This window comes from Miniopterus natalensis, chromosome 11 (genome assembly GCF_054644295.1).
Source record: "Miniopterus natalensis isolate mMinNat1 chromosome 11, mMinNat1.hap1, whole genome shotgun sequence".
NCBI classification, from domain to species: domain Eukaryota; kingdom Metazoa; phylum Chordata; class Mammalia; order Chiroptera; family Miniopteridae; genus Miniopterus; species Miniopterus natalensis.
In genome coordinates, this window is record NC_142091.1 from 54,304,582 (window position 1) to 54,331,502 (window position 26,921).

Below are 26,921 nucleotides of genomic sequence, written 5' to 3' on the forward strand. Positions count from 1 at the left end.
GCTATTGATGATTTTGGAGCACAAGAGTGACATGATCATACCTGTTATAAAGCAATGTAGAAAACTGGTTGTAGCCAACTGGGACAAATGGCTAGAGATGGAGGTCCACTAGGAAAATATTGCAATAGTCCAGGTGCACAAAATGACAGTTTTACTAAGAAAGTGGCAGAGAAAGTACTAAGGGGGGGGAAGAATAGTACTCAGATTTGAAAATTCCTTCTGAAGGAGAATCTATAGCTGTCAATGGAGAGGAGACTCAAAATAACTGCAAATTCTCATTTAACTGATTGGGAAAAGTCTCTCTCCTTCTGGAATGGAACGGGAGATTGGTATTGATTTGACTGATGCCAGTAATTGGGAAAGAGAATAAAAAACTCATAGCAAAGCATGGCTCAGCGGAAATTCCTATGAACTTTTCTTTTTAATCCCAGACTACTGGCATTCCTCACACTCTTTAGGATCCCCCGATTAGCGTATTACATAATAGAACACATAATTAGTAAGTGCTATGGTAACTCCAGAAGACATATTGATTGCATGAGAGCTGTGTTATAAAAAACAGGGACTGAATTATTTAAAATGAATAATTTAAACAAGAATTTCTCCCCTTCCTTAAATAATTTCCAATTCAGTTCCCAGAATGTGAATGTTTCATGTGATATCTCCTATATCGCTATGATTCAGAAACTACTGAAATACTTGAATTGATCCCACTGGAAGAAGTTATTCTGAGGTTTATCATTTACATATGTTTCCACTACTTGGACACCTATTTTGAAACAAGAAATCTCTATATAAGGGACAGTGATGACACTCATACTGACATAAATTGAATAAATAATATACTTTTGAGACTATATGTCAATACACAGATTATACACCCTCCTCTGTGTATATGTGTATATTTGCATAGAAGTAAATGGGATGATATCCCAAAGAAGATACTTGAACTACATCATTGAACTACATTTATATTTAAGATTTTTTTTTTTTTTTTGCAATTGGTAATTTTTTTCTAATGTCCAAACCAGAAAGAAAACATATGAATCAGGATCTCTCTTTTCCTTCAAATTAGAGGTTTGATTTCATGAAGGAAAGCTCTGAGCTCTGTAATAACGTCTGGGTGCTTTTATTTTTAGCCCACAGTTATCAGTATATTGCTATATAAGTACCTGCCAGCAAAGGCTCTTTTTCTGGTTCAATAACATTTTAAGTGTCTGTTGTTCCCATTTTCAAGTCTCCGAAACTTTTATGTGAATTCTTTGAGCACATTTTTTTCATTATTTCCCGACCTTTTTTTCTGGATGGCTGAAGTTTCCAGACATATAACCAGAAATGTCCTAAGAGAATTAATATATAAAAAACTAAAACTAAGGAAATGGAAAGCAAAGAAAAATATGTAAAATACATATATAGAGACATGTAAAATTATTTTACATTTTCCTTAAAAAGGTAATACATGAATATAATTTTCCTTATTAATATTCTCTCACTGAGTAGCAAATATGGTGGAAAAGTTATCAAGAAACTTGTTTTTTAATAACTCCCAGACCTAATCTTAGTTCTTAGATTGGGCTAGTCTGTTAATATCATTAATGTCAAGGTCTGTTATTCCTGAAGATTCCTAGCATTTCAAAATAAACTGGCTGAACTAAGCCAAATAAGTGATTAAAACAAAATTCACAATATCACAGAGGCATTTTATTTGAATGTAAAAATTCTTTCTGCTATTTTTTATCAGTTACCAAATTTTAGTATAAAGAAAGGCTTTAAAGGGACTATTCCATCACACTGGAGGGAAGCACTTCATTTAAGGGGAGAGAGATGTTTGAAGCAAAAGTGCCAGACTCTGATATTTCTTTTCCCTTTAATGTTTCGTGTGGGTGAATGACTTACAATTTTCTAACAGTTTGCATAATTTTACCTAAAAGATCCAAATGGGTAAAAGCCCCTATTTCTTACTTTAGAATATGGTGTGTCTTCACCGTTCCCTTAGTTTATATCATTTTGGTATTTGTCTGTTTTATTGATGCTGTACATAGAGGAGGAGGTGTGTACACTGAGGAACACCGTGTTACCAAGATGTTGGTGGTACCTGGATCCATTCGAAGACTTTTCAGTATTCCGTGGCCAGTTTAGCATGTTAAAAAGTGCCAAGAACTCAGAACAAGACAAAATTAATTACTGAGGCAACTGTAGTGTGGAAGGAGGGAAGTAGTGATAAAAATAAAGGCAAGAATTTAAAAAAATATAGGTATTAGATTAAATTTGTATAGTGGGGAAATATTGAGAAAAATTTAAGAGAAATATTTTCCTAAGTAATAATGTTATTGAAATATTACAAAACTAAAGATAACAATAACAATATAATTTTAAGCACATAATGTCAAATTTCATAGGATATATTTTTGTTTGTAAAAATTATAATTTTTAAAGTGTAACATTCTTAACTTTTTGTAGTTCAAATAAAGTTTCTGTTCTAGGTGTTCTGTATTGGTTGTAAAAAACAATATTCCCTTGATTTTATTCATTTAGTGGGGAAAACAATTTGGTGTTCTTACCCTCTGCCCAGCCATGAGAATAGCAGTTAATAACTGCAGTTCTGTGGAACAAGAAATGATTGAAGTGAACACTGCGATGATTTTAATTAGTTTCTTTACAGATTTTAGTAAAAAGAAAAAAATAGCTTAATTTTAACAGGGTGACTTGCATACCTTTACAGTGTGGTTTAAGATCAATTTACCTTTTCTTGCCATACCAGCTGCAAAATTCTCCTCTATTTTTGAGAGCCCAGGGGACACTCAATGTAGTTCTCATATCCTAGCAATCCAAGTATTTTCAACTTTAAATCCATCTATGTGTTCTTGAGTTTTGTAGTCTCATTACATCTACAGTTGAGGAATATAAACTGTGACTATTAATCTGATGCCCATATGGGAGAAAATTGGAAGGACTTCCAGCACAGCATCATTAAAGGAAACAGGCAATTGAAATGGCCAGAAGAAAAATCTATTTTGAGAAAGGTGGGGCATTTTGGAAATAGAGCCATAAGACATTTGACTATGTTAAATTGTCTGTGTATGGTATCTCTCTTAGAAGGTAATCCAGAAATAAAAAACCTACTTCATACACTGTCCATGGTAGGTGGCTTAGTTAGGTAGTATTTGCACACTGCCAGGTTTGCTTTCTAATTCTAAAATTTACTTCCCCCCTCCCTCCTTCCCTTCTTTCCTCCTTTCCTTCTTTCCTCCCCCTTTTCTTTCTGATTTCTGTGTTTTTATTTTCTTTATAGCCACTCATTTGTTTCTATATATGGTCAGAATAAGAATCACCAGCTTTGAAAAATATAAAGCACTCAGAAAAGGGTAGCTAATATTATTTGTGTAATATAGGAGCTCAAAAGTCATCAGAAATATATACAGGCTTTTTTTAACGATGTTGCCTTAAAAAATGCACCTTACCTTTAATTTCACTAAACAGTCTTATTGCTATCCCAGAAAAATCTTGTTCTTTCCTTTCTCAACTGATTTGTGCCTAATGTTTCTTACACCCAGAGCCATTGTCTTCGACTTTGCTTCACATGAAACACTTTCTTCTATGCTACAAACCAAATCCTACCTCTTTTATGAGTCTTTCCTGATAACTCCAGCAGAAAGGAATCTGTTTCACTTCCAGAGTCCTATAACACTTGTGATTGCATTGTTAATTTGTCACTTGCTATTTACTGACTTTTATGACAAGTTAGGTTCTTTTTATGACCCAAATGTCTAATGATATGAGCCTACTGAATTCATCACGAAGCCAGGCATAGTGCTACCACAGGAATCCAATGTGCCAGGTTCAGGCTGCATGGTCCCTTCTCCACAGAAAGGGCAAGGACACAGCCCAGTTACACTTCCAAGGGGATGTGTTTCTCTTTGCTCCGACTTAACCTTTTTGAATGGGATGACTGTGTCTTAATGGTGTTTTTAATGTTGACGATAGTTTCTACAGTACCCTAGGAATGCAAATGATGGAGTAGAAAGAATATGTCCTTTCTTAGATGGTGAGACTTCTTTTCATTAGACTTCGGGCTCCTAAAGGGGAGGGGCTAAGTCTCTGTATCTTTGGTTCCTAGAATAACCACTGATAGGTGATTGGTGTTCACCAAGTGTTGAGCTCAACAAAATTTTGGAATCAGCCAGCCCAGCTGGGCGTGGCTCAGCGGTTGAACGTCGACCTAGGACCCAGGCGATCGGGGTTCGATTCCTGGTCAGGGCACATGCCTGGATTGCAGGCTTCATCCCCCGTTGGGGGCGTGCAGGAAGCAGCCGATCAATGACTCTCTCATCATTGACGTTTCTACCTCTCTCCCTCTCCTTTCCTCTCTCTGAAATCAATAAAGATCTGTTTAAAAAAGTATATGTTTAAGTTTACCTCAGGCAAGTAACTTAAATTTTCTGAATCTCTTTCTTCATCCAAAAAGAGATAATATTTGTCATAAAGTTGTTATGAGGACTCAATAAAATCATATTTGCAAGGCACTTAGCACAGTTACTAGTACATCATCTATATACAATTTACTTTAGAGTGTCCTCTTCTTCATCAAAGTTGTGTGTGTGTGTGTGTGTGTGTGTGTGTGTGTGTGTGTGTTTGCATGTACATGTGTGTGTGTGAATTGATAGAGGAATGAAAAGAATATTCTAGCTTTGAGGACTGGAAAGACAAATGAGGTGAGCAGGTTGTATTTGGAAAATAGTTATTTTTTCATCTAATGCTTTTTGAACCCATATTATGTGCTATATTATGTTCTAGGGATGTAGTAATGGATAAAGTCGAGTCTCTATAAACAAGGCTCAGTCTAAGAGAGAAGAAAACTCCAAATAGTCCATAGTCATAGGATTGAGATACTAGGTATGGCCATTTTAAACATGGCCTTAGGGTTGTTTGACACGCTTCCCATTGAAAAGATGGATTTGTGACCAACTTGATAAAAAATGCACAGCAGAAGGAGAGCTGTGTGACTCCTGAGGCTCGTTCCTAGAATGGCTTGCAGCTTCCACCCAGTTCTCCTGGGCAGCCTGCTGTCGGAACATTCCTCTAGCAGCACTCCCTCTGGGCCTCTGGCCACCACGCTGTGAGGACAGTTCCCATGGAGGAGCCTTCAGTCATCCCAGCCCAGGCACCAGATATGTGAGGGACAAAGCCTGCAGATTATTACACTCCCTGACTCTTAGTTTTCCCACCTGGGAGCCCAGGCTTTGTGGGACAGAGATAAACCATTCCTCCAGTACTCTGCCTGGTGTTTCCCATGGAGTTTGTCAGCAAAATTACATGGTAGCTGTTTTCGTCACTGAATCTGGGGTGGTTTGTTACATTGCAGTCATAACTGGGGCATTAGGTGATAGCTGGGTGAAGGTGTATAATTCAAAACCAGGCTAGACTATGAGGTCATTATCACTTAATGGTCCAGTAATATTTTCAAACCCCTCCTGTAGAAATTATTTAAATAGGTTTTTTTTCCTAAAGAAAGTATAAAATAACTTGTAAGACCTTGTAGGTCCAAGGGATGAAAAATAATTAATAAATAATATTAAAGTTACTTATTCTTTTCTGATAAAGGTGACATTTCTTTCCAATATGAAGAGTCTCTCTGAATCTTTATTGTGATACTAAAATATAGACCATAAAGAGTTACGGTTAAGAGAGCAGTATAACTATCCCTCATGTTAGAAAATGAAAATTTTCCTCACGGGAAATAATGTGTAATTATGTAATGCTTACACCTAAATTAAAAGCAAAAGTGTCAGAAAATTAATTGAATTGAATCTTGAGCTATAATATTAAGAGTCCAAACTTTTTAATATGGTATTCAAGGCCATCTAAAATCCCCATTACTACCCTCTATCATCTGAAGCGCCACACTCTCCAGACTGCTGCTCATTCCCTGAAGACTGAGCATTTTCTCACCTCCAGGCCTGCCTTCAACTCCCCTACCTTATTTTGTAAGGGTCAGCCCACCACACCACCTGCCCTGATTCCCAGACACATGCTGGTCTCGAATCTCTTTGTTCTTCTGTAGACCATGGTTTGTATCTATATTTCACACTTATTTAATTCTGCATCAGGCTAACTCTGTTTCCTTCACCAATGGAAAATTCTTCAAGGGAAATAGTGTGCCTACTTCATCTTTGTATTACCCATCTTAGGTACTTAATAAAGACTTTCTAAATGACAAAACAATAGGAAGCATTCTGAGGTAAGTCTGTGATATGGCAAGAAGCATTCTAAAAACATTCTCAGAGTCTCCATCTACTCTTTAATTCCAAAATTGAGAATTAAGAACAACCACCAAAATTACCGCACTTTGTTGAAATCATCAGCTCCAAATTGTGGAAATTGCTAATTTGGTTTGGAAAAAAATTAGCATCTCTGTTCATGAAGATGTCTGTGTAAGTCCCATACACAATTTGGTTCCATTTATAAACTCTGCCTTAATGAAAAAAATAATATATGATCTGGCAGGCCTAAATAAATGCCTCCTCTGCTCACTCAGCAAAGAAATTAAACCAAACCATAAGATGTAAATCATACACTTTCTTGGTACAGAGCATAGCTTTATTTCCTTACCTTCTATGTGTCTAGCACAAATGTTTAAGGCTATATATTAAAATTTAATTAGAAAAATTAGTGCAATATTTAAGGCCAAGTATATGAGATTTTATAAATTGTTTAATAATTCTGCTGAGCAAGAGTGTTAAGTAAACATTTTGTCTATAGTATATTTTTGTACTTCCTGTGCCTCTTGAGTCATACTTTCTTCCTGTTATTTCATAGAAATATTCTCATTTACTAAACAATAAAACTATATGTGATGTTACACTGTTTGAATGAAACTGCAGACCAAATTTACTTATGAACAAGAAACAAAAAATGTGTTAAATGGGAAACGTTTTGTTTCAATCACACCTATGATTTCTACAAACTGCACAACAGCACACACTAATATCTGATGTGTCTTCTCAGTCTTTTCCTTGCATTGTTGGGTCTTACACTGGGCTCTATCTTCTGAAACTTGAAGCTTCTCATGGTCCCTTTATGAGCTGCAGCAACATATGTCATTAATGAAGGGAGTTGGGTAACCTCACTAGTCTTAATGCAGCACATGACAGACACCGATCTGCCCAAGGCACAGAATGGTGAAAATGGGTATCTGTTGAAGCAAAGAGGAGGGATGTAAGAAAGAGAAAAAACAGGGCAGAATCGTGTAAAGGAGAAATGGAGTGAAAAGAGAATGTTCACATGTGGGGAGGGGGGGAAGAAGAACGTATAATCTAGGTAAACTATGAAGAATTACTGAAATTGAGAAACACTTAAGCATCTAAAAGTAAACGTAATGCTTTGGTAAATCCACAATCCAGTGGTAAAGCAATACTAACAACTGAAAATCATCCTAAGGTCTAAGATGCATGAATGAGCTAGAGAAAATTGCTGATGGTGGAAATAGCCAAAGGTGGTGCAAGTTACAGTGGATATCACGCAGGGGTGTGCCTGTTACTCTCCCACTGGTGGTGGCGTCTGTCATGATTGTGTGCGTGTGTATTACTTACAGCACGTATGTGCTTTTATACTGTATGCTGGACATTTTCATTATTAATCTATTAAAGTTTTAATATTTTTACTCGTATCTTTTCCTTAGTGCTTACCTTTACATAGTAGGATTTTGAGGTAACTTAGGAATTCATGAGCACAGGGCAGTGTGACATGAAATTCCTGTAGGGAAGAGATAGTGGGATGGGAGAGATTTTTAAGAAAGGGGGACAGTGAAGCCAGAAGAGTCTGGTAATTGTAAGGGGGGGCGAATTCTAGAAGGAGGAATAAGGTGACTGAAAAGAAGTAGTCAAGGTAAAAACAGAGTTCTCCAGCCCCTTGTTCCTATTTTATAAAATTTAAGGATTCCTTTCATGTCAGGACACGTTGAAACATACACTTGCACAGGTGAACTCTCATAGCTCCAAATAAGAAAAGTCTGGCAGGGAGAGCCAAGCAGAAGGTTGCACCCGAAGACAGGGTTACTGGAAGCTGAACTGCTGTACGGCAAGCTAGGAGGCTTTAATTAGCTTGAGGATGCTTTTGGATGATATCGACATTGAAATTGGTAGACCCAATAAAGCAGATTGATCTCCCTAATGTGAGTGGGCCTCGTTTAATCAGTTGAAGGCTTTAATAGAATAAAAAGGCCAACTCTCCCTCAGATAAGAGAGAATTCCTCCTTCCTGACTGCCTTTGAATTGGAATATCACTCTTTCCCACCTTTAGACTCAAACTGAAATAGTGGCTCTTCCCTTTTTCCTCTGTAAGATCAATCAATAAAAATTTACTTAAAAAAGAAAGCAAGAACAAAGCAAGAAAGGAAGGGAGGGAGGAAAGGATGGAGGGGAGAAGGGAAAGAGGGAGGGAGGAAAATGAACGTAGACTTTCAAATCACTCAGAATCAGATATGAGGCTGAATCCCATCTGTGCTGTTTATGACCATTCTTCCTGGGGAGCCAGGCCTGCAACTTCATCTTCATATAGCAAGTGCACGGAGGACACTGGAGAAGGAATGAATGAAAGAATGAACCATAAGGCCACTGGGTGTCTAAAAGGGCAGAGAGTGGGATGCCAAATATAGGAGTGAAGAGAAAGATTCAGGGAAAGGATACATAACATTCTCTGATCTTCAGTATTTTTAACAATGTCCTTATGCCAGGGGATTGTTGCAATGAGTCAATAAGATGATTTAGGTGCTCAAGTAATAATAAATACCTAACATCTATTTCATACTTGCTGTGCATCAGACAGTAAACTGAATATTTTATATATATTATATAATGCTCATGACCAGACTGTGAGAGAGGGGCTATTTGTTACCCCACTTCACAGATGTGGGAACTGATAGTTAGGTTAACTAATTTGCCCATAATGTTTAGCAAGTAAGTGAGGAAGTTGAACTTGACCCAGATTTAGTTTGTTTCCAAATCTGGACTCCTAGTTATTAAGCTGGCTGCAGTGACTGTTATCATCACAATCCCAGGTGCCTGTTCCTTACGGCCCTGGCGGGAATAATGGCTGGCGAAACCCTCTGGCTGAAGACTCTAGAGTGCCAGTGGCTCCTGTGGCCGCGGCGACGCCATCTCCTTCCCCCAGAGAAGCCCCACTAACTGAGCCCTCCGTGGGCAGTTCTGTCACTTCGGGCGAGGGGTGCTAGCTCTCGTAGGCTGGTCAAGTACTAGAGACTAGCAAACCCTTCCACAATATAATTTTAAGAGTCATTTCTCAAAACACTTTGTGTAAATCAGCAGTTGTCAAAGCTTCCATGTTTGTAAAATAAAATGTGTGGTACTTTCAATTATGGAAATTTCAGCAAGCTTTTTCATCCTTCAACAAAGTAATCCTAAATTTGTTGTTATCGGTGTCCTTAAAAATAAATGGGTATTTGAAACAAGGTCTACCTGCAAGAGAGTCCCAAGAAATGTGACAGTAAAATCTCATTTAAGTGTAAACTGTTCTCTCAGCAAGTGTGCACAATCAACAGTGGGTGCCGTCTTCACAGAGGGATCTCCAGTCAGTTCCCCTTTGAGGGGCACACGCCTACCTTCCTGTATCTGTCCCATCACCCGACACCTGCTTTTTCTCTTTTTCTCTTTCAGATATTCAGTGGTTTGTTCATTTATTCATTCAATCATTCTACCACCTGAGGTCTGGTCCTGTGCTGAGGACCTGATATGCAAGGATGGATAACCTAGGCCTTCCTCTCCAGGGACTCACGGTTTTACTAGGGAGATGTATGTGTACAAAGATAACTGATTCTACATTATAAATGAGATGTAAAAGAAAGGAAAACAGAGAAAACAGGCAGACACAGCAACGTTTCTGCCAGGGAGATCAAGAGAACCACAGAGAAGATAACTGCTAAGCTAGTCCTGGAAGAACGAATCTGATTTATTCAGAGAGAGAAAGTAAAGAGTAAACTATCATTCTAATCAGCATGAGCAGAGAGTTGAGGTGTGAGGGTGTGCAGGGTTGGGGATATTGGGATATTACATCATGTCAAGTCTGCTGCTGACAATATGTATGCACATCTGGTTTGTACTTTATGATGAAACCATCTGTACATTGATACCCTACCTCAGTTTGGATCGATTTTCTCCTTAGTTTAGTTTCAAAGTCAGATCCCCCCCGAACTATGGGTTTGAAATAAATTTAGCAGTTCTCTAACAATATTTCCTTTCAATTGAATGGCAAATAGAAACCTGTTTTGGTTGTGTGTATCTGAGTGTGTTTCTGTGTGTCTGTTCCATAAGGTATTTCATATTGTGGGTCACAATAAAAAAAGTTTGAAAGCCACTGAAGTAGTAATATTTTCTATTGCTTTTCATTGCACTCCTATTATATTGGTTATGATTAAACCTTGAGTCCAAATCAACCTTGGTTTTTAATGAAGTGACAGGTGACATAAACTGACCTCATTCATGAGCCTGGTACACAGGCAAGCATCTGTTTTACTGAACTCCAGTTACATTTTACCAGATGAAATTATTCTAGCCTGGAAATTAAACCATTAGTTATAATGTTATTTTAACATTATTTTCCTATTCTGAGTTCCAAACTACTAAATTAAAGACAGTATACAAAAATATAACCAATTAGTAGTAAGCTTCCCAAGAGACTGGGTTCTTCTATAATATTCACTCACTCAACAATTATTTATTGAGTGCCTACTAGAAGAGCAATGATATTCTAGATGCTAGAGAAAACAGTGATTCAAAAGAAAGACAGGGTCATTGAAATAAAAATATTTTATATTAAACATCCATATTAAATTTGAGCTTTTTCCAATTAGAATGGCACAGATACTTATAAAAGATTTAGAAACAAACCACAAAAATATTCAGTGAAAACCCAACTTCACTTAGACAAGGAAAATCGCACAACAGTATATATTACATAGGATATTTAAAACTAGGTGAGATAAATGGCATATTTCATGAAATGCTTTTAATCTATCCTCTGTGTAAAACTCAGACGATAGTGCTCATAAATAACACACATTTTGTGAAAAATATGAGTCTCGTTCAATAGGGTACGGATATCTATACTAGTGTTATGTTGTACTTATAAACTTTAAAGTGTTCCTTTGAGAGTAAAAATAGAGTTTTAAGTTGCATATCAAAATGAGAGTAAACCTCAAACTTCCACATGACATTTCTCTCATTTAATTCATTCTTTGTAGTGTTATGCATGAATGGTGATGAAAAATATTAACATTATTCATAATTACTATACTAGGACATAAAATCCTTTTTGTTTGACACTTAAAAAAAGATTTCAATATATATCAATTCAAGGCCTATACTGTGGTCCCAGATGGTAGGTAGGAAATGATAAACATATTTTTCATTACTGATAAAATATTTCAATAAAAAGGAAGTAAGTGTTTTCACTTATTACGTTGCTTCGTATAGTTCTCTGGCACCACTGCGGGTTTTTCTACTGCTCTTCGTATCCTTGCTCTCACTTGCGTCTGAGGCTATCACTTGCCCTGTTTAACAGCCCCTCTGAAGCTATTCCGGACTGTAAGAGTGCTGCCTTGGACACCTTTGGAAATTTATGTTAGTTTAACCCAGTATCTATTTCCATGTTTTTACACTTATTTCAAAGTGCCCTCTAATCTTTAGCACCTATTGAAGGCTTGCCCCACTTTCCAGAATGTTTTCTGTGTGTGTGTGTGTGTGTGTGTGTGTGTGTGTAATTTCATGAAGGAGGAGAGAGGGGGGCTAACCTATAGATGAGAAATAAAGAAACTTACTGTTCATTTTCAACCTATATAAAGATATTTTTTGAGAGGAAAGGCACAGTTCATATTAGAGACAATGTTGAAGGTATAGGATGCCCAAAACACAGAGTAACCTAGAATCTTTCAATATTAAAGTCCTCTAAACTTTAATATTTAAGTGATAACAAGAAAAACCAAACCGTGTTTTCTTTAAACCTGGCTTGGCTTTTATTTTCCGTGCTGTCAAGTTTTAAGGATGTATGAGGACATTTTCACCCCAGCAGGTGAGGCACGTGCTTCCATTACCTCCCCTTCAGTTCAGGGACGGTAAGTGGGCCCGTGGCTCCCTAAGACCAACGTGCCTAGGTGGAGAGAGACCAAAGCGAGACCATTCTTGAGCGAAAAGAATATCTGACAAATGTGTTAGTGACTGATGGGAAGACATTAACGGAAACTCGATTTTGCAAAAGACAAAATAAAAATCTAATGGGGATTTTTACAAATTCTGGAAAAAAATTAAAACACGATTTTGATGCCCCTCCAGAAATCTTTTGCATTACTTTTTTCTTGCCACCCAGGGCGTCAGCAGGACTCTCGGATGCGAGTGAGAAAAAGAGCACATGTGCCCCGCGTGGTCCTTTTGCTCCTTGCTAGAAGGGCCGAGGGCCTGGTTCAGAACTAGGAGTTCCTGGAAGGAAGGGGCATTGGAGGGAGACATCTGACAGATGATGCTTTCCCAGGGCTCCGCCAGCCTCCTTATTTCCCCAAACTGGGTTTAGCGTTGTTCCCGAATCAATAAAAACATCGATTGGCACTTTGCTTTTTATAGCATCAATATTGGACAATGTGACAGGAATATTTACATCAGGAGAGGTCTAGGATATGCAATTTTCAAAATCCAAGGTGTTAGACGTTTTGGAAGTTGTCTACACCCAGAGGAGACTTAAATTGATGTTTACTGGCCCGTGATGTTCGATCATGCAAAACTATCAAGGGTGCCTGACTTTTTACTCAAACTGTACAAGTTCAGGAACTCAAAATACTTTCTTAGGGCTTGAGGAATGCTCGGAATCGGTTCCATTAGAGACATTATTCAGAATCCTTTCCTCGAGTTCATCTGCAGCCCGCTCTGTATGGCTGGTTGACCTGTGTGCATGTCCGGGCAGTAACGCAGGCCTTTTTATAGGTGCTGTTTCTCTTTCAAATGAGGTGGCTGCCCCCTCGCCCCCCTTTTTCTTGTCTGGGAAGCCAGGGAGCAATATGGAACCGGTGGCTGCAACAGCACGTTGAACTGGAGCGCAGAGCTTGGGGGTCAGTGCCCCCAGACTTTCCAGTCCGTTTTGCCCCCTTCGTTATTTGTGCCGCTACAAGGCAGCGTCTAGATGCTTCGGAGCCACTAACCGCTTCCAGATGCAGGCGGCCGCAGATGCAACATGGTCCTTCAATTGTATCCAAAATCAGCCCCGTCTCCTCCCTGTGGTGGATCCGCAGGTAGTTTCTCTTTGGGGGAGGGGAGCGTGGGACGGGGGCGCTTTCTCACTACTGGGGAACGGTGCCCCCGAGGACCCGAGTACCTGGGCCCGGCCGGGCGCGCGGGGCGCGGGGGTGGGAGCGCGAAGGCAAAGGGCCGCCCGCCTTCCCCTCCCCATCCGCCCCCCGGAGAGGTCACCCGCCCCGGGACGCCCGGCCTCGGTGGCCTCGGTGGCAGCGCCGAGGCAGACCCTGAGCGCCTGCCAGCTCCCGCAGGCCTTTCCCCTCGGCCCACACGCGCTAATAAACAGCAGTTGGAGAGGACTGTCTGTGACACTCAGCACAGCGCGGCGCCGAGCACGAGGGAGGGTGGAATCGGGTTTCCTTCCGAAAATGAACACAGCCCTCAGTGCAGCCTCTCCTAAAACCCGATCTTTCAAGGGAGGTGTAGGAAACCAAGTCGTTCAGTGCGGAGCGAGGAGTGGCCCAAGTGGCTGGAAAGCTCATGCTTCTGAGTCTGCAAAAAATCCCTGGCCGGGACAGCAAACTTTCCCAACACCACGTTTTAATATTGTGCTAAAGCCATTGACTCCGGCGAAAGCCCGGAGTTGAATATGATCCCCTCCCCACCCCCGGCCGGTCCCTCCTAGGTTAGCGTTCGGGGGTCGAGGGGGGCGGGAGCGGGCCCCAACCCCGCGCCGCTGCCCAGGGCGTGCAACACAATCTCCCGGGTCTGCGGGGTAAGTCGGCGTCGGCCGCGTCTGCCGCCCGCCAGGAAAAGTAAGCGTTTCGCTCCCGCCGGCCGCGCGGGTGAAATGTAGGCGATCTGTTCCTGGCGGGGGGCGCGTTTCCGAACTGCGCCGAGAGCGGCCGCCCGAGAAGCATGACGAGGGGCCGCGCGGCGGCAGCGGCCGGGCGGGGGGCGCGCGGCCGGCGGCTGCTGCGGGACCTGCTGCGGGAGGGCGCCGGGCCCGCGACGCTGCGGGAGCCGAGCCGGGAGCCCCGGCGCCTCTGAGGGCCGCGGGCAGCTCTCCGGACGCGGGGGTGAGCCGGGCGGGCGCGGGCGCGGCTCTGCCACCGCCGCCGCGTGCGCTCTGCGGCGCGGTCCCGGGAGGGCCTGCCTGCGGGGCGGCGCGGGGCGGCGCGGGTGGGGGCCCGGCTTTTCAAAATGACCTCGGGGCCTGGCTGCGCTGCGGCAGAGCCGCGGACCGCCGGGCGGGCCGGGCGCCGCGTGGGTGGGCACCGCAGTGGGCGCCTCTGTGATGCCCCGGGCGCGCCACGTGCGCCTGGCCCCCGGCGCGGAGCAGCCCCAGTGGCCGCCGCGCGGAAAGCCCGCCGGGCGGCTCGGCCAGCCCGGGGCCGAGGGGGCATTTCCAGTCGGCACCTGGATCGCGAAGGCGCCCGTCCGCCTCCGGGCCCCAGGGTCGCTGTGGGGCGCGCGGTCATGGGGAGAGGGGAGGGCACCGAGCGGGGATGGTCTCAGGGGAGGGATCCCGAACGTTTCACCCGAGGCAGGCGGCCAGGACGGGAGGAAGGAGGGCGACACGTGTGACTCGGGGTGGCACTCTGTTGTCCTTGATGCGTTTGACAGAGTGGAGCTTTTTTAAGGGAGCAAACAAAGGCTGGCCTGTGCGTCACCGCCCCCCCCCCCGGGGGGGGAATACTTCGCGTAGTATTGTTCTTCCTGAGTCCACAGAGCAGGGTTTTGGAATCTGCAATTGTTTGGGGGAGCAGAGGAGACAACTCTGTTTTGAAAGCGTGAGTTACGTTGGCAAAATTAAATTGGATCAGCCGGGGAAGGTCACTTGCCCGGAACCCAGCCCAGCCGTCGGAAGCTTGCGCGGCCCCGAGCGGGGAGGCGGCGGACGCCGGGCTTCCCAGCTGTTTTCCACGCTGCAGTACGGTGGGGGTGGGGTGGGTTGCTCGGGACCTCCCGCCACTTAACCTTTTTGGAAATGAAAACCTCCCCCCCCCCGCCGCCCCCTCCTCCTCCGGCGGTCAAGGTCTGCGAAACTTTTCCGCGCCTCCCGTAACCCCGCCCCTCGCCCGGGCTCGCGCGAAGGGCTCAGGGTGCGAGGGCGTCCCGTGCGGAGGAAACCAGATCCGCCCGCCGCAGGGCCGCCCGGCGGGCCGCCCAGCGCCCAGATAAAGGCCGCGCGGGTCGGGTGCGCGCCGGGCAGGGGACGGCACCTCTCCTCCCGCCCGCGCCCCGAGACGCAGAGGCGAGGCTGAGAGCAAGCCCGCGCGCTCGCCGCCGCCTCCCCGACCTCCCGCGGTGCGTGGACACTGGTCAGCTACGGCTGGGACCCAGTGCGCCCAGCCCGCCCCTGACACCCACCCATGAGCGCCTTCTCGAGGAATGCGCCCCCCTAACCGCGCAGGGGGAGGTGGTGGCCGCGGGGGTCCTCTCCAACATGGGCGTCCTGGCTCCGACTGCCTAAGAGAAGGTAAGGGACAGGTGTCCGAGGCCTGGGACCGTGTGGCCGTCACACGTGGCTCATCCGAGTGGGCTCTGCAGCAGAGAGGTAGCTCGGGTACCAGCCCGTAGGCTACGAGCCTTTGCTGCTTTCTTGGCTTCGCGGCTCAACACCAGACGTTGGTGGCGCGGACTCTGCTTTGCTGGGAATAGGATTCACGTGGCAAAACCTACTGCACCTGGCGCCAAAGGCCCTGAGGTCGCCACGAGCCTCCCAGCATCTTGCTGAGGAATCTCAGTTACAACCTGAAACGTGCGGGGACGGTGAGCTGCCAGGTCTCTTACGAACCCTGAGCGTGTGAGGCGTGATTTTCGAGCTTTGCTGCAAGGCTGCAAGTCTGCATTCCAGGCCGAGGGCCGCTTACCTTGTCTGAAAGCAGAGAGCGAGGCGCCGACGATGGGTGCGCAGAGCGAGTCTGTGAAACTGCAGCTGCTGCGGAGGCTACTTTGGTATCTTTGTGGTTTTTATATGGAGGCGCAGATAGGATCCCACTGCTTCTATCAAGGTTTTCTACTCAAGGTTTTCTGACTAGAGGAAATGACTGGGGTGGAGGTAGAATATGCGTGCCTCTTGTCAAAATGAGTAAGAAGCTTGTGTAATTTTTTTGTCTTAAACATTTTCAGGGTCAATTCAATTGAGCTTTTGCTAATTCTCTCCCCTTACATGAGACAGATATATGTAGAGAGTAGAAATCTGATAGTTCTCAACTACCCTATAGTTAAGTAAAACAGAAATCTTTGTGTTACAAATAACATATTTAAAAAAAACACACCCAAAATCTCATGAAGTATCTAATCGACTTAGATGAAATTTTGATGGAAGTCTTTAAATTTTCTAATTGATTTATGAATTTCAGGTGGCTTTCCATTCAAATTTTCTTTCGAGTTAATCTGGTAGGGATCCAAAAACCTGTACTAAGTTATTTGGAAGAGTTGATCTAGTTGAATTTTTTTTAAAAGAAGAAAAAAATTGCTAATGCTCTAAAAAAAATATGAGATATTGGTTCCCACTCAGTCTTAATATTTTGGTCATGATTTAAGAGGGAATGATTATTGCATGTATATCATTCAAGACTAGTCATCATGGGACTCCAGGGTAAGAAAGGGTCTTGGTAGAAAGTTAGCATTACTTGAGATTGGGCAGCAGGAGGGCTGAGTAGGATACTTGTAACGACTCTGTGGTTACATAGCCTTGTTCCTTTGGGCAAAACATTTTAGACCTCCAGTCGTTTATTAAGAACCAGGAATTTGACTAAGTAGATCTTCTAATGTATGTTTGAATTTAAATACGTTATATAATGAGGAAAGCTAGTAAGGAGTGTTGTTTTGGCTTTATGCTTGGTGCTTCTTTAATTTGTGGACAAGTTGCTCCCCTTAGCCAGAAGTGGAGGTCCATTTATTTACAAGATCTAGAGTTACTTTTATGATTAATTCTTGAACTTTAATTTTCTGATTGGACCCTTAGGGTAAGATTTTGCATTCGTGACATTGGTCGAGAATATGTAGCGTTGTGGAGAGATTATTGGCTAGCCAAAATGAATCACTTAGGAGCAAAGAACTCAATGGTGAAAGAGCCATCCTTAGCTGTTAATTCTTTGAGTCTAGCTTGAAAGATACCGTTTTCTCCTTCCAGATTTTGGGAGGGTGTTTGGCTTGGGGTACTTTTTGTTTGTTTGTTTTAAATTTTAAAAGTTAGTGTTACTGGCCTACAGACTTTGTTTCTTCATTGTTTCATACCTCAGACACACAAAACTGACTAGGTGGAGGTGAGACGAGTGCTACAGATGAGAACAAAGTTGGCCTTTAGGGGGGACACCTTCCCTTCCCTTCCCTTCCTTCCCTGTGAGATCATTAGCACTTTTGGTTTTTACTGGCCGCAGTTAAGGGGTCGGGTTGGGGGGGAGGCATAGTGACACCCTCTCACATTTATTTGGAGAGGTGTAGCATTCCCCCACCTTAATAGTTTATGATCTTTAACTGGGGTCAGAAATGAAGTCTAATTTGTTAACAAAATTTGTGAACTACTCATTTTAGAGCCCAACATTTCATTCACCTTAAGGGCTTCTTCCTTCTCATTATGAAGAAAACTTTGAGTTTTCCAATATTCATGCTTTTATTTCATCGATACTTAGTTTTCATTTCTCTTCTTTACCCTTTGTCTTCTCCTAGTGACTCAGGTCTACAAAACATTCCTATTTTGTTACAGAATTGCTTTTCTTTTTAAAATAAGTCAATGGAAGTTTTATTTTTGGCATATTTCCTATGGCGATAATTTAGATTTAGCTAGTATTTATTGAATGTAAAATATATGCCAACACTGGCACAAATACTTAAGTTTCAAGATTATGTCTGAAGTGTTAGCCTCCGTTGGACATACTGAAGAACTCAGGTACAAACATAAAAAGTCATAGAACTAGAATCTTAGAACAGCTATTAAGTGGGTAGGTAGTAGAGCTAGTTTGACCCCAGGACTTCTTATTCCAATTCTAATATTCCAATTAATATTCATTATTCAGGCTTTTTAGTGGAATCTCATAGCAGACAGCAGTGATAAAATGTTTATTATTTTATTCTTATTTTTCTTTCTTTCCAACTTATTTTCTATGCAATATTTCATTTTTAAATTTTATTTTTATAACGTGTCAACAAAGTCTAGAGGTAGACCAGAAACCATCTTGGTCATAATCAAAGCACATCTCTAGGTGATGTGAAAGAGTCCTTTATCTTCAGACTCAAAACTAGAAGGTCTTCAACTGGGATTCTGGAGCAACAGACTAAACAGAGTCTTGAAACATATGATATTTTACTTACGGAGTCATTAATTTTTTCTTCTTCCCCTGGGCTAGTTCATGTCTCATCATATTTATAATGGTTATTCCAGAATCACTTCTATGGAAAGAAAGAAAGAAAAAATACACACATTCTTTGAAGAATTCGGTATTAAGTTTCTGCATGTTTTTTGCTTTAAGGTTTATTTTTCTGAATTCCAAATCCTGAGGGTTGAGTCATCCATTTTTAGATAGACCCATAAACTTGGAGAAGCCATAGTTTGGAGGACTCATAGCAGCATTTGGGTCCCCCCTCCTCTTCCCAAAGTGATTGTCTTTGTTTAGTACTTGCCAAAGGTACTTATCAAGCTTTGTACATATTTAGATCTACGAATTTTAATGGTAACATCTTTCTGTGTTTTGATGCAGTGCACACACAAAAAAAGTTTTTTTGTTCTCCCAAACTTGAACTTCTTTATTCCAGTCTAGTGGATCGTTAATCATTTCACTTCCCAACTTTAAAAGCTACTCCTTGGCATCTCTTGTGGTTTTGGAAAACTTTTGAATGAATTCAAAAGATCAGAAATGATCTTTTTGTTTGGGTTTGTTCTTTGTGATTTAGTTCAACTCATCCACACTGATTAAACATTTGTTAAAAATTATCAAATGGTTACAGTCCTGTAGTGATCTTTTTTATCTTGGTGATATAAATTCGTTTGACTTTTGTTCACCCCCATTTAATCATTTCAGTGGGAAACTACTTCACCATGGAATAATTCTTCCACACTCCTGCTAGCTGGGCCCAGGCCCATGTTTCTTATTCACGTCTCGGCCATATCTAAGTCCAAGACCTCCATGTAGTGGCTGACTTTCAGCTGAACCACAGATGGTGATTTAAATGATGAAAAAATGGTTCAATCTGGATTGAAATCCTATTTTTTTTCTAAAGGGACTTAAACAGAGCTTCTATCCATGACAGCGACTTTAAGTGTCAACATATTTGGCGTATGTTTAGTTGTTTATCACCTATTGCATGTGAATTGCCCACTAAGCCTTCTTTCTCCCATTTTTACCTTCTGGTAAAATAGAACTCTCTCTCTCTTTTTTTTTTTTTTTTACAGGTTGAATATAGTTTTGATTATAAACAAAGCAGCATAACAAAAATTGCTTAACTACTCTTACTGCTTTTTTACTGAATGATCATCTATAAATATTAGAAGATAGTTTGAATTACATTTCTGGCAAAATACAGGACAGACTGCATGAGAAATAAATGTGCCACTGTCAAGAAAATAAAAACTTCACTGTTTAGAAGTATTGAGGGGAAGGATTGTGTCCCTCTGACTCACTGAAACTGTTACATGCCATTAGGCTTACTGTAAACTATCCCTTGATGAATTCTTCATTGGACAATGGGCCTAAGAATCTGAGGTGTCTTCTTGCTTTTACAGAGCAGAATAGGACGCTGGTGCTTAAATGAAAGTTGCAGAGCACATAATAGGATGTAGCTAAAGTTACTGACCTACCACATCTCACTTTCAGGAAAGTAGTGGGAGAGATTGTGTCTTGAGAAGAAAGGCATTTTAGAGGTAACCCTTTTAAGATTTCAATTAGTTATTTAAATGTATGAATCATGTGCTTAAATGTAATATTACTTAAATGTTTGTTTCTGAGGTTAGCTAGCCTATAAGAATCCTGACCAGCTACAGGGAGATGTTTTGTTTTTCTGGGACTAGACCTATTTTTCAAAGAACTGGGGCAAAAGAATGTTTTGGGTTTCTGATATTTAATGACAGGATTTGGAGAAAATTTTAGGATTTTGTGTGAATGATGTGATGATTAACTACAAAAGAATAGGCGATGGTAATGTTCTGGTTCCTATAATGATAATTTAGCAACGTATGTTTCACATTTGCACTGGTTTACTATGGATAATTAGATAGAGATTTATAAAAAAATGTTTTCAAAGAAAATTTATGGCAATTATTTTTTGCAAAACAATTACTTGAAAGCATAATTGTTTAGAAATGCAGTCGTCTGTGCTTTTAAATTACATATTTATGACACCTTTTAGGTGTTTACTCTTTAGCTGTCTCTTCTAATACTACAGCAAAATGTTTGAGAGATGGTCACATTTTGCATTTTTCTAAACACCAATAACTTACTATGTTTTCAAAAGCAGTCTATAAAAGAAAAAAATTATCCTATGCTAAGAGAATTAGACTTTGAGATTCATTAGAAAAGACTACTATGTAAAGTTTCAAAGAATAGAACTGACGAGTTGATATGCACTTATATTGGTAACTTAAAAATACCATAATTATTGAAATATAGCTGAATACCCCATTATATCATAAATCTTACCTCTTGCCAGTTGTATTTTCATTGTTATCCAGTTATAGTGCATTTAGTTATTTCACATTACTTGTGTACACATTGTTAAACTTATGAGTTTGTTATCTGAGCTGCTTCAATGTTACTTCTATAGTCTTAGGTCCTATAAATAATGCATAAAAAGTGCTACATTCGAGGCCAACTATATATTCAAACAACTTTTCTACAACTCACCTAGGGGCCTGTGATACCCATAAGGTGACCAGGTTAATGAAATCAACTTTTATTTTGTAGATGTAAGATATTTAAATCTCTTCTATTCAAAAGATGATTGCAAACTAAACGTAGGATGCAAAAACCCATGAAGTGAAAAGATACAAAATAAGACAAAAGAAAAACTTGCAACAGTATTTGTTAGAATAATGGTGTTGTTTTTGGGTTATAATATGCTTTCTTGATGAATCTATTTTTTAAAATGTGTCATTCTCGAAAGAGTATGAAGACCCAGGTTTAAGCCTGACTGTGCCATGATCTAGCTGTATGATCTTGGTTAAGTCACTGATCCTCTCTGGTTTTTTTTTTTCATGAACTGTAAAATGAGAAAAGTAGAGTAGGTAGGGAGTCTCTAAAGCACTTCTTACCCTGTCTCCCACCCAGTTCTCTGAATTGTGAATCCTTGATTGCTCAGCCATCTGCAAAGAACCAAGTGCTGTGCTTAATCCTATAGATAATAGTTTTAAGGGTAGTGACCATATGTTCATAATAAATTGTGTAAACACTGTCACTGCTAGCACTCAGTCCTAAAGCTCTGTAGAAATCTATGGTTTCAAAAATGAACCCAAACAACTGGAGTTTACAATTTGGATACTCAAATTTTCATCAACAACTTTGGGATTTCTCGTCTTAGAAACTGACTCTTTCTAAATATCACATTTTTCACAAGCTTAGTGCTTACTGTTTGATATTTCTATTTGACCTTTGATTGCTGCTATCTTCTACCAAGTGGCTGGTCAACAGTGATAGCACCAAAAAAGATAAAGCAAACAGTGTTTCCTGGGGTTTAATAATTAATAACCTGACCTTTCATCAATCTCCATGGATCCGGTTCCTTACTTTTGTCATTGGCATCAAGATTTTAACAAGAGAAATCTGTATAAAAAGCAATTGCTCTTTTGTTTCCAAAACAGGTATTACAAGTGGATAAATAATGTGCACTGCTCTGAGCCCAAAGGTACGCAGTGGACCTGGCCTCTCTGATATGCATCAGTATAGCCAGTGGCTGGCCAGCAGACATGAAGCTAATTTGCTACCGATGAAAGAAGATCTGGCCTTGTGGTTAACCAATCTATTAGGTAAGGTTATAAGATCTCATTTTGTGAGCAAAGATAACAGGGTTGGGTTTTTTTTTCTCTCCCCCATATAGTGTCCTTCACCTAAGCATGTGACAGCACCTTGGAAAGAAAGATTTCATTATTTGGGTTTTGCATCTGGGAAACCTGAAGCATGTGGAAAATTTAAATGAATTTCCCAATGTCTCTCATGTTAACTGTGCTTAGTAATTCCAATATCATGCATTGAAATGTGGAAATATGTGGTCAAATTGCTTATTGCACCTATATGCTGATCTGATTTTTTATTTTTATTTTTACTTTTCTTTTATGCAACTGACCAGTCTGACCTCGTCTTTGGGCATTGCACCCAGGCCATAGTCTGTGAAATCTGACTTCTAAAACTAGATTGCTTTGCCCTACTTTTATAGCACACCTTCTAAAACTGCTGAATCCCCAAACTCTGGAACGAACACATCTATCCTTTGTCCAAATGAGCTGACTAGAGTCACCCAACCTGAGCTAAAAATTTTTCTGTTCATTTCAATTTTGTTTTTAGGGACTCTTCCAAAAGTACTGTCTCTGAGAAAAATGCTACCGCATGCTAAGGCTGTCTCTTTTTAAATTCCCGTTGTGCTGGCATAGTCATAGGATAAAATTTCAACCACGTGCATTTTTTTTAACCATGCGCATTTCAAGGATCATTATATATAGAAACACTGCTTTCACCAGTAGTCTTTCACAGAGAATAAAACCGATTTATTACCCGAGGAAAGGTCCCTTATAGATACATAAAATACAACATTTGAATATCAAGTAAACTTATCATTTGTATGGCACTTTATCACTTGCAGAAGGGATGTCACCAACATCATTTTATTACTTAAAGATAAACTGAAGAGCTTAGTGAGAAGCGCCCTGTCCGCTTGAAATCTTAGCAAGGTTTGGAAAGATTTGAGCACCTTTCAGCAGCATTATCCTTTCGCCCCCCATGGCTCCGGATTTTTCATGGCTTTTTGCCTTTCTTCGCCTTTACCCTAGGGTTCAGCTGTTCTGTTTTCCCGCGTGCACGCGCTGGGTCGCGGTCCTGTGCGGCCTGGGGCTACTGCATGGGAGGGGGGTGCTGCAGGTCTCACGGGGCACCCAGCCCGGGGCAGGGCCCGGACGCCCGGGGCCCAGGGGCCCTCCGCCTCCTGGGCCCCCTGGGAGGAAGGGGCTCCCCCCTTTTGTCACCCAGCCATGCAGAGGAGCAGCTTTTATCTCCATCACGTAGAGGGAGTCAGGGTAACCCAAGCAGGATTTCCTCTCTTTGTTTCTGTCCTTCCGAGGTTCCCTAATGGCTGTGACACTGGGGACTTATGATGAACTCGGAGCTGTCTTCAGCCGCGGGCTCTCACAAGCGCGGCTGTGCAGAGTGGATGTTAAGAGAACAGGCTCGAGGTGGACTGCCTGGGTCTGAACCCCGGGACTGCCGCTCGCCAGCGATGTGATGTTGGAAAAGAGCTGCTCCTCTGCCTGCCTCAGTTTCCTCATCTGTCACGTGGCCGTGCTGGAAGCGCCTGATTTGTAGGGTGCAGTGGGATTACAGGACTGAAATATGTATACTACTGAGGAAGCGCCTGACGTGTCGTAAACACCGTTCGTGGTGTTAGTCCGATTTAATAGTTCAGCGATACTGTCAGTTTCATTTTGTTGATAAATTTATTGATTGATTGCACAAACAGTTGAGTGCGCAGCAGCATATAAAATGTTCGTTTTCGTGGGTTTTTTTAAAGTTATTCTTCACAACCTTTCTTTTTTCTTTTTTTTTTTTTAAATGTCTTTTATTGATTTCAGAGAGAGGAAGGAGAGGGAGAGAGAGAGAAACATCAATGGTGAGAGTCATCGATCGGCTGCCTCCTGTGTGCCCCCTGCTGGGGATCGAGCCCACAACCCGGGCCTGTGCCAAGGAATCGAACCTTGAGCTCCAGGATCCTAGGTTGATGCTCAACCGCTGAGCCACACCGGCCGGGCCGTTTTTAAAAAAATAGACACTGGAATCAGAATGCTTGAATTCAAATCTCAGTTCCACCACTTACTAGCTCTGTGACACTGGGCAGGTTTCTAAATGCACTGTCCTCTGTTTCATCATCTGTAATGTAAGTATAATACTAGTACCAGCTTCCTAGGATCCTTGGCAGTTTGAATGAGATGACCGCATTTAGAGCAAGGCCTGGCACATAGTAATCAACTAGCCATAGTAAATACGAGCTATTGTGATTTTTGTGTTCCAGACACAGTCTGCTAAGTACTGGAGGGTAGAGCGGTGGATTAGGAATAGGCGGAGTGCCAGCCCTTAGAGATGTGGGAGGAGATTGAAAAGGGAACATTAAGTAAGTAATTGAATCAATAATTCATTAATTGGACTTATTATAAACACTAAGAGATAGAGGTTGAAATAAGGGCGCAAAAGCGAGGAGGTGGGCGTGGGGCAAAGGATGGCTGGACTTGGGGAAATGTTTAGGGGTCTTCTATTTAAACCGAGGACTGAAGAATGTTTACTAGCCAGCCAGGCAAAGCCGGGGAGAAGAGCCTGGTTGGCGGGAATGGCTTGTGCTGAGTTTCAAAGGAGTTTGGTGCGTTGGAAGAACTGAGCTAGTGTCAACAGCATGGATCAAGAGGAGAGTTTCATGACACTTGTAGGTGCCAGATCGTGTACAGATTTGAAGACCATGTTGATAAACGTTATAATTTATTGTATGGTCACTGAGAAGCAACTGAGGTTCTAGACTGGGGGAGATAGTGATTAATTAGAGGGTAGCCTGATTGTACAGGTACATTCCAAGGTCCCATGACTTGTCATCAAAGGCATTTTATTTGGTGAATGTGACCGTTTACAAAGCAGCTTGATCAGTGTGAGTGGCCCAAGGCAACCTGAAAGAATAGAGAGTCAGTGTGTGTAATGGAAAGATCCTTGGAATCAAAATCAGGAGACCTGGCTCCTAACAAAGTCAGGAGACCTGGCTCCCAACAGGACATCAGGAGACCTGGCTTCTGGTTCTGGCTCTGCCGCTCGGTAGGAAACTTGCCCAAAGTCACTGAGCTATCTTTTCTGGGCTCAGTGTCCTCAACCATAAAACGAAGGGGTTGGAGTAGACGATCTCTAATGTCCTTTCCAGTTCCAAACGTGTAAGTTTCCAAGAAATCCACCTCTCGAGACCCAGTTTGAGATGATCAATATGCATAAATAAGGAGAACATAATTTACATAAATGAATAATCTTTCTTTTAAAGAGTAAGACTAATTTTTTTTTCCTTAATGATAGCAGTTGGTAACACAAATGCAACGGTGGCTTAGGAGATTTTCGCAGAAAAGGAATCTTAAAAGAATCTCAGGATACAGCAAAGTACCACCTTGTATTGACTTAAATTCGTACCAGTAGGTAGATAATAGACTTCAAGTGAATATCCTTATGGTAACTTAAGTGTAGAACAGTAACTTGGCATTATTTAGAAGTGGTAAAACATTTGGAGGTAAGAAAATATGTTATGTACTAGAGTGGTGGTGATCTGGAGGGGAGAAAAAATGTATGGCTACGTTAGAAGATGTTTTTATTACACATATTAGGTAGACTTAGAATTCACATATTTTAGAAATGAAGTCAGTGAAGTATACTTTAAAATTATTTATTACTGGCTATTTTATCACCTCAGAAATATTTTCAAATTTACATTATGTAGCTCTCTTTCAACTCTTGGTTTGTATGTGCTTGAAAGTTAGAGATGTCTTGAAAGTAGTTAGTTCCAAAGTTGATGCTGTCTTTATATAAAGTATCTGATTTTTTTGTGTGTGTGAGGTAGAAATTTACTTTCTACATTAAAAGTTTTAATTACATTTTACCATTGTGATGTGGACCTTACTTGTGGAAAGGCTTTCTACTTCTTTGTAGTAATACTTGATTAAAATGTGATGTGATGTTTTTTTATGTCCTTCAAGAGGAGTATTAATTGCAGTCTAAAATCAGATATTTCGGGTCCTTCATATAAAATATCAACTGAAAAATGTAGTTTCTCAAAGAAAGCTCAATTTGGATTTATGTATTTCAGTGGATAAAAATTATTTGATAGAGAAGAAAATTATTTCATTGGCTCACAGACCAATATTCACATTCATATCACATATGGAGGTTTAATACCAAAATTTTCAGGTACATGATACTTAATCAGTAACACCAATACATACCACTTTAGATTCTTAGCCATAGAAATAAAGCAGAAATAGCAAATTTTTAGATGAAATACTATTTATGTATGAGTATAAAATGCCAGCTGTGTTGTAAAATGTGAACTAAGATGAGTAGTTATGGTAGTTGGGATTTGTTTATGAAGCACACCAATGGGATTCATAAGAAGATCATATAATATTTACTGACTACTCAACATATCTTTCTAAATATCAACTGATCTTACTGAAAGTAGTTTTTGTAGTCCAAGCATGTTTTCAACAGCTGGCACCGTGGAGCAATTTTATGACCAATATTAAGAAAAGGCAGCGAAAGAATCCTGACTATCCCTTCATTCTTCAGTATAAAATGTTTCTTTGGCCACTGTTCCCTGTTATACATAAATGTACACATTTCAGCTTTATTTTAACCCTTTTTTGTTATTTTTGTTCATGAACTAGCTTGTTATTCCCACTTGTTATTGATCTGTATCCTTAGGACATATTTGAACATAAAATGGTTATACAAATAAGTCTTGGGAAAAACT

At 41.2% G+C, this 26,921-nt stretch overlaps 1 protein-coding gene across 9 annotated transcripts in view; it reads left to right on the forward strand.

The window, feature by feature from the left end:
- GAS2 (growth arrest specific 2) overlaps window positions 1-26,921 on the forward strand; it is a 133,877-nt gene that overhangs the window by 3,554 nt on the left and 103,402 nt on the right. Inside the window, exons 1-2 of one of the 9 annotated variants that reach the window (XM_087821788.1) lie at window positions 13,266-13,288; window positions 22,033-22,197. In XM_087821788.1, coding sequence (XP_087677914.1) covers window positions 22,053-22,197 — 145 coding nt within the window. In that variant the 5' untranslated portion in view covers window positions 13,266-13,288; window positions 22,033-22,052. Of the gene's footprint in view, window positions 1-13,265; window positions 13,289-13,986; window positions 14,008-14,246; window positions 14,312-14,928; window positions 15,026-15,447; window positions 15,715-18,686; window positions 20,101-22,032; window positions 22,198-26,921 lie in introns of those variants that run through there. The other 8 variants (XM_087821789.1, XM_087821785.1, XM_087821784.1 and 5 more) reach the window with 8 other exon arrangements.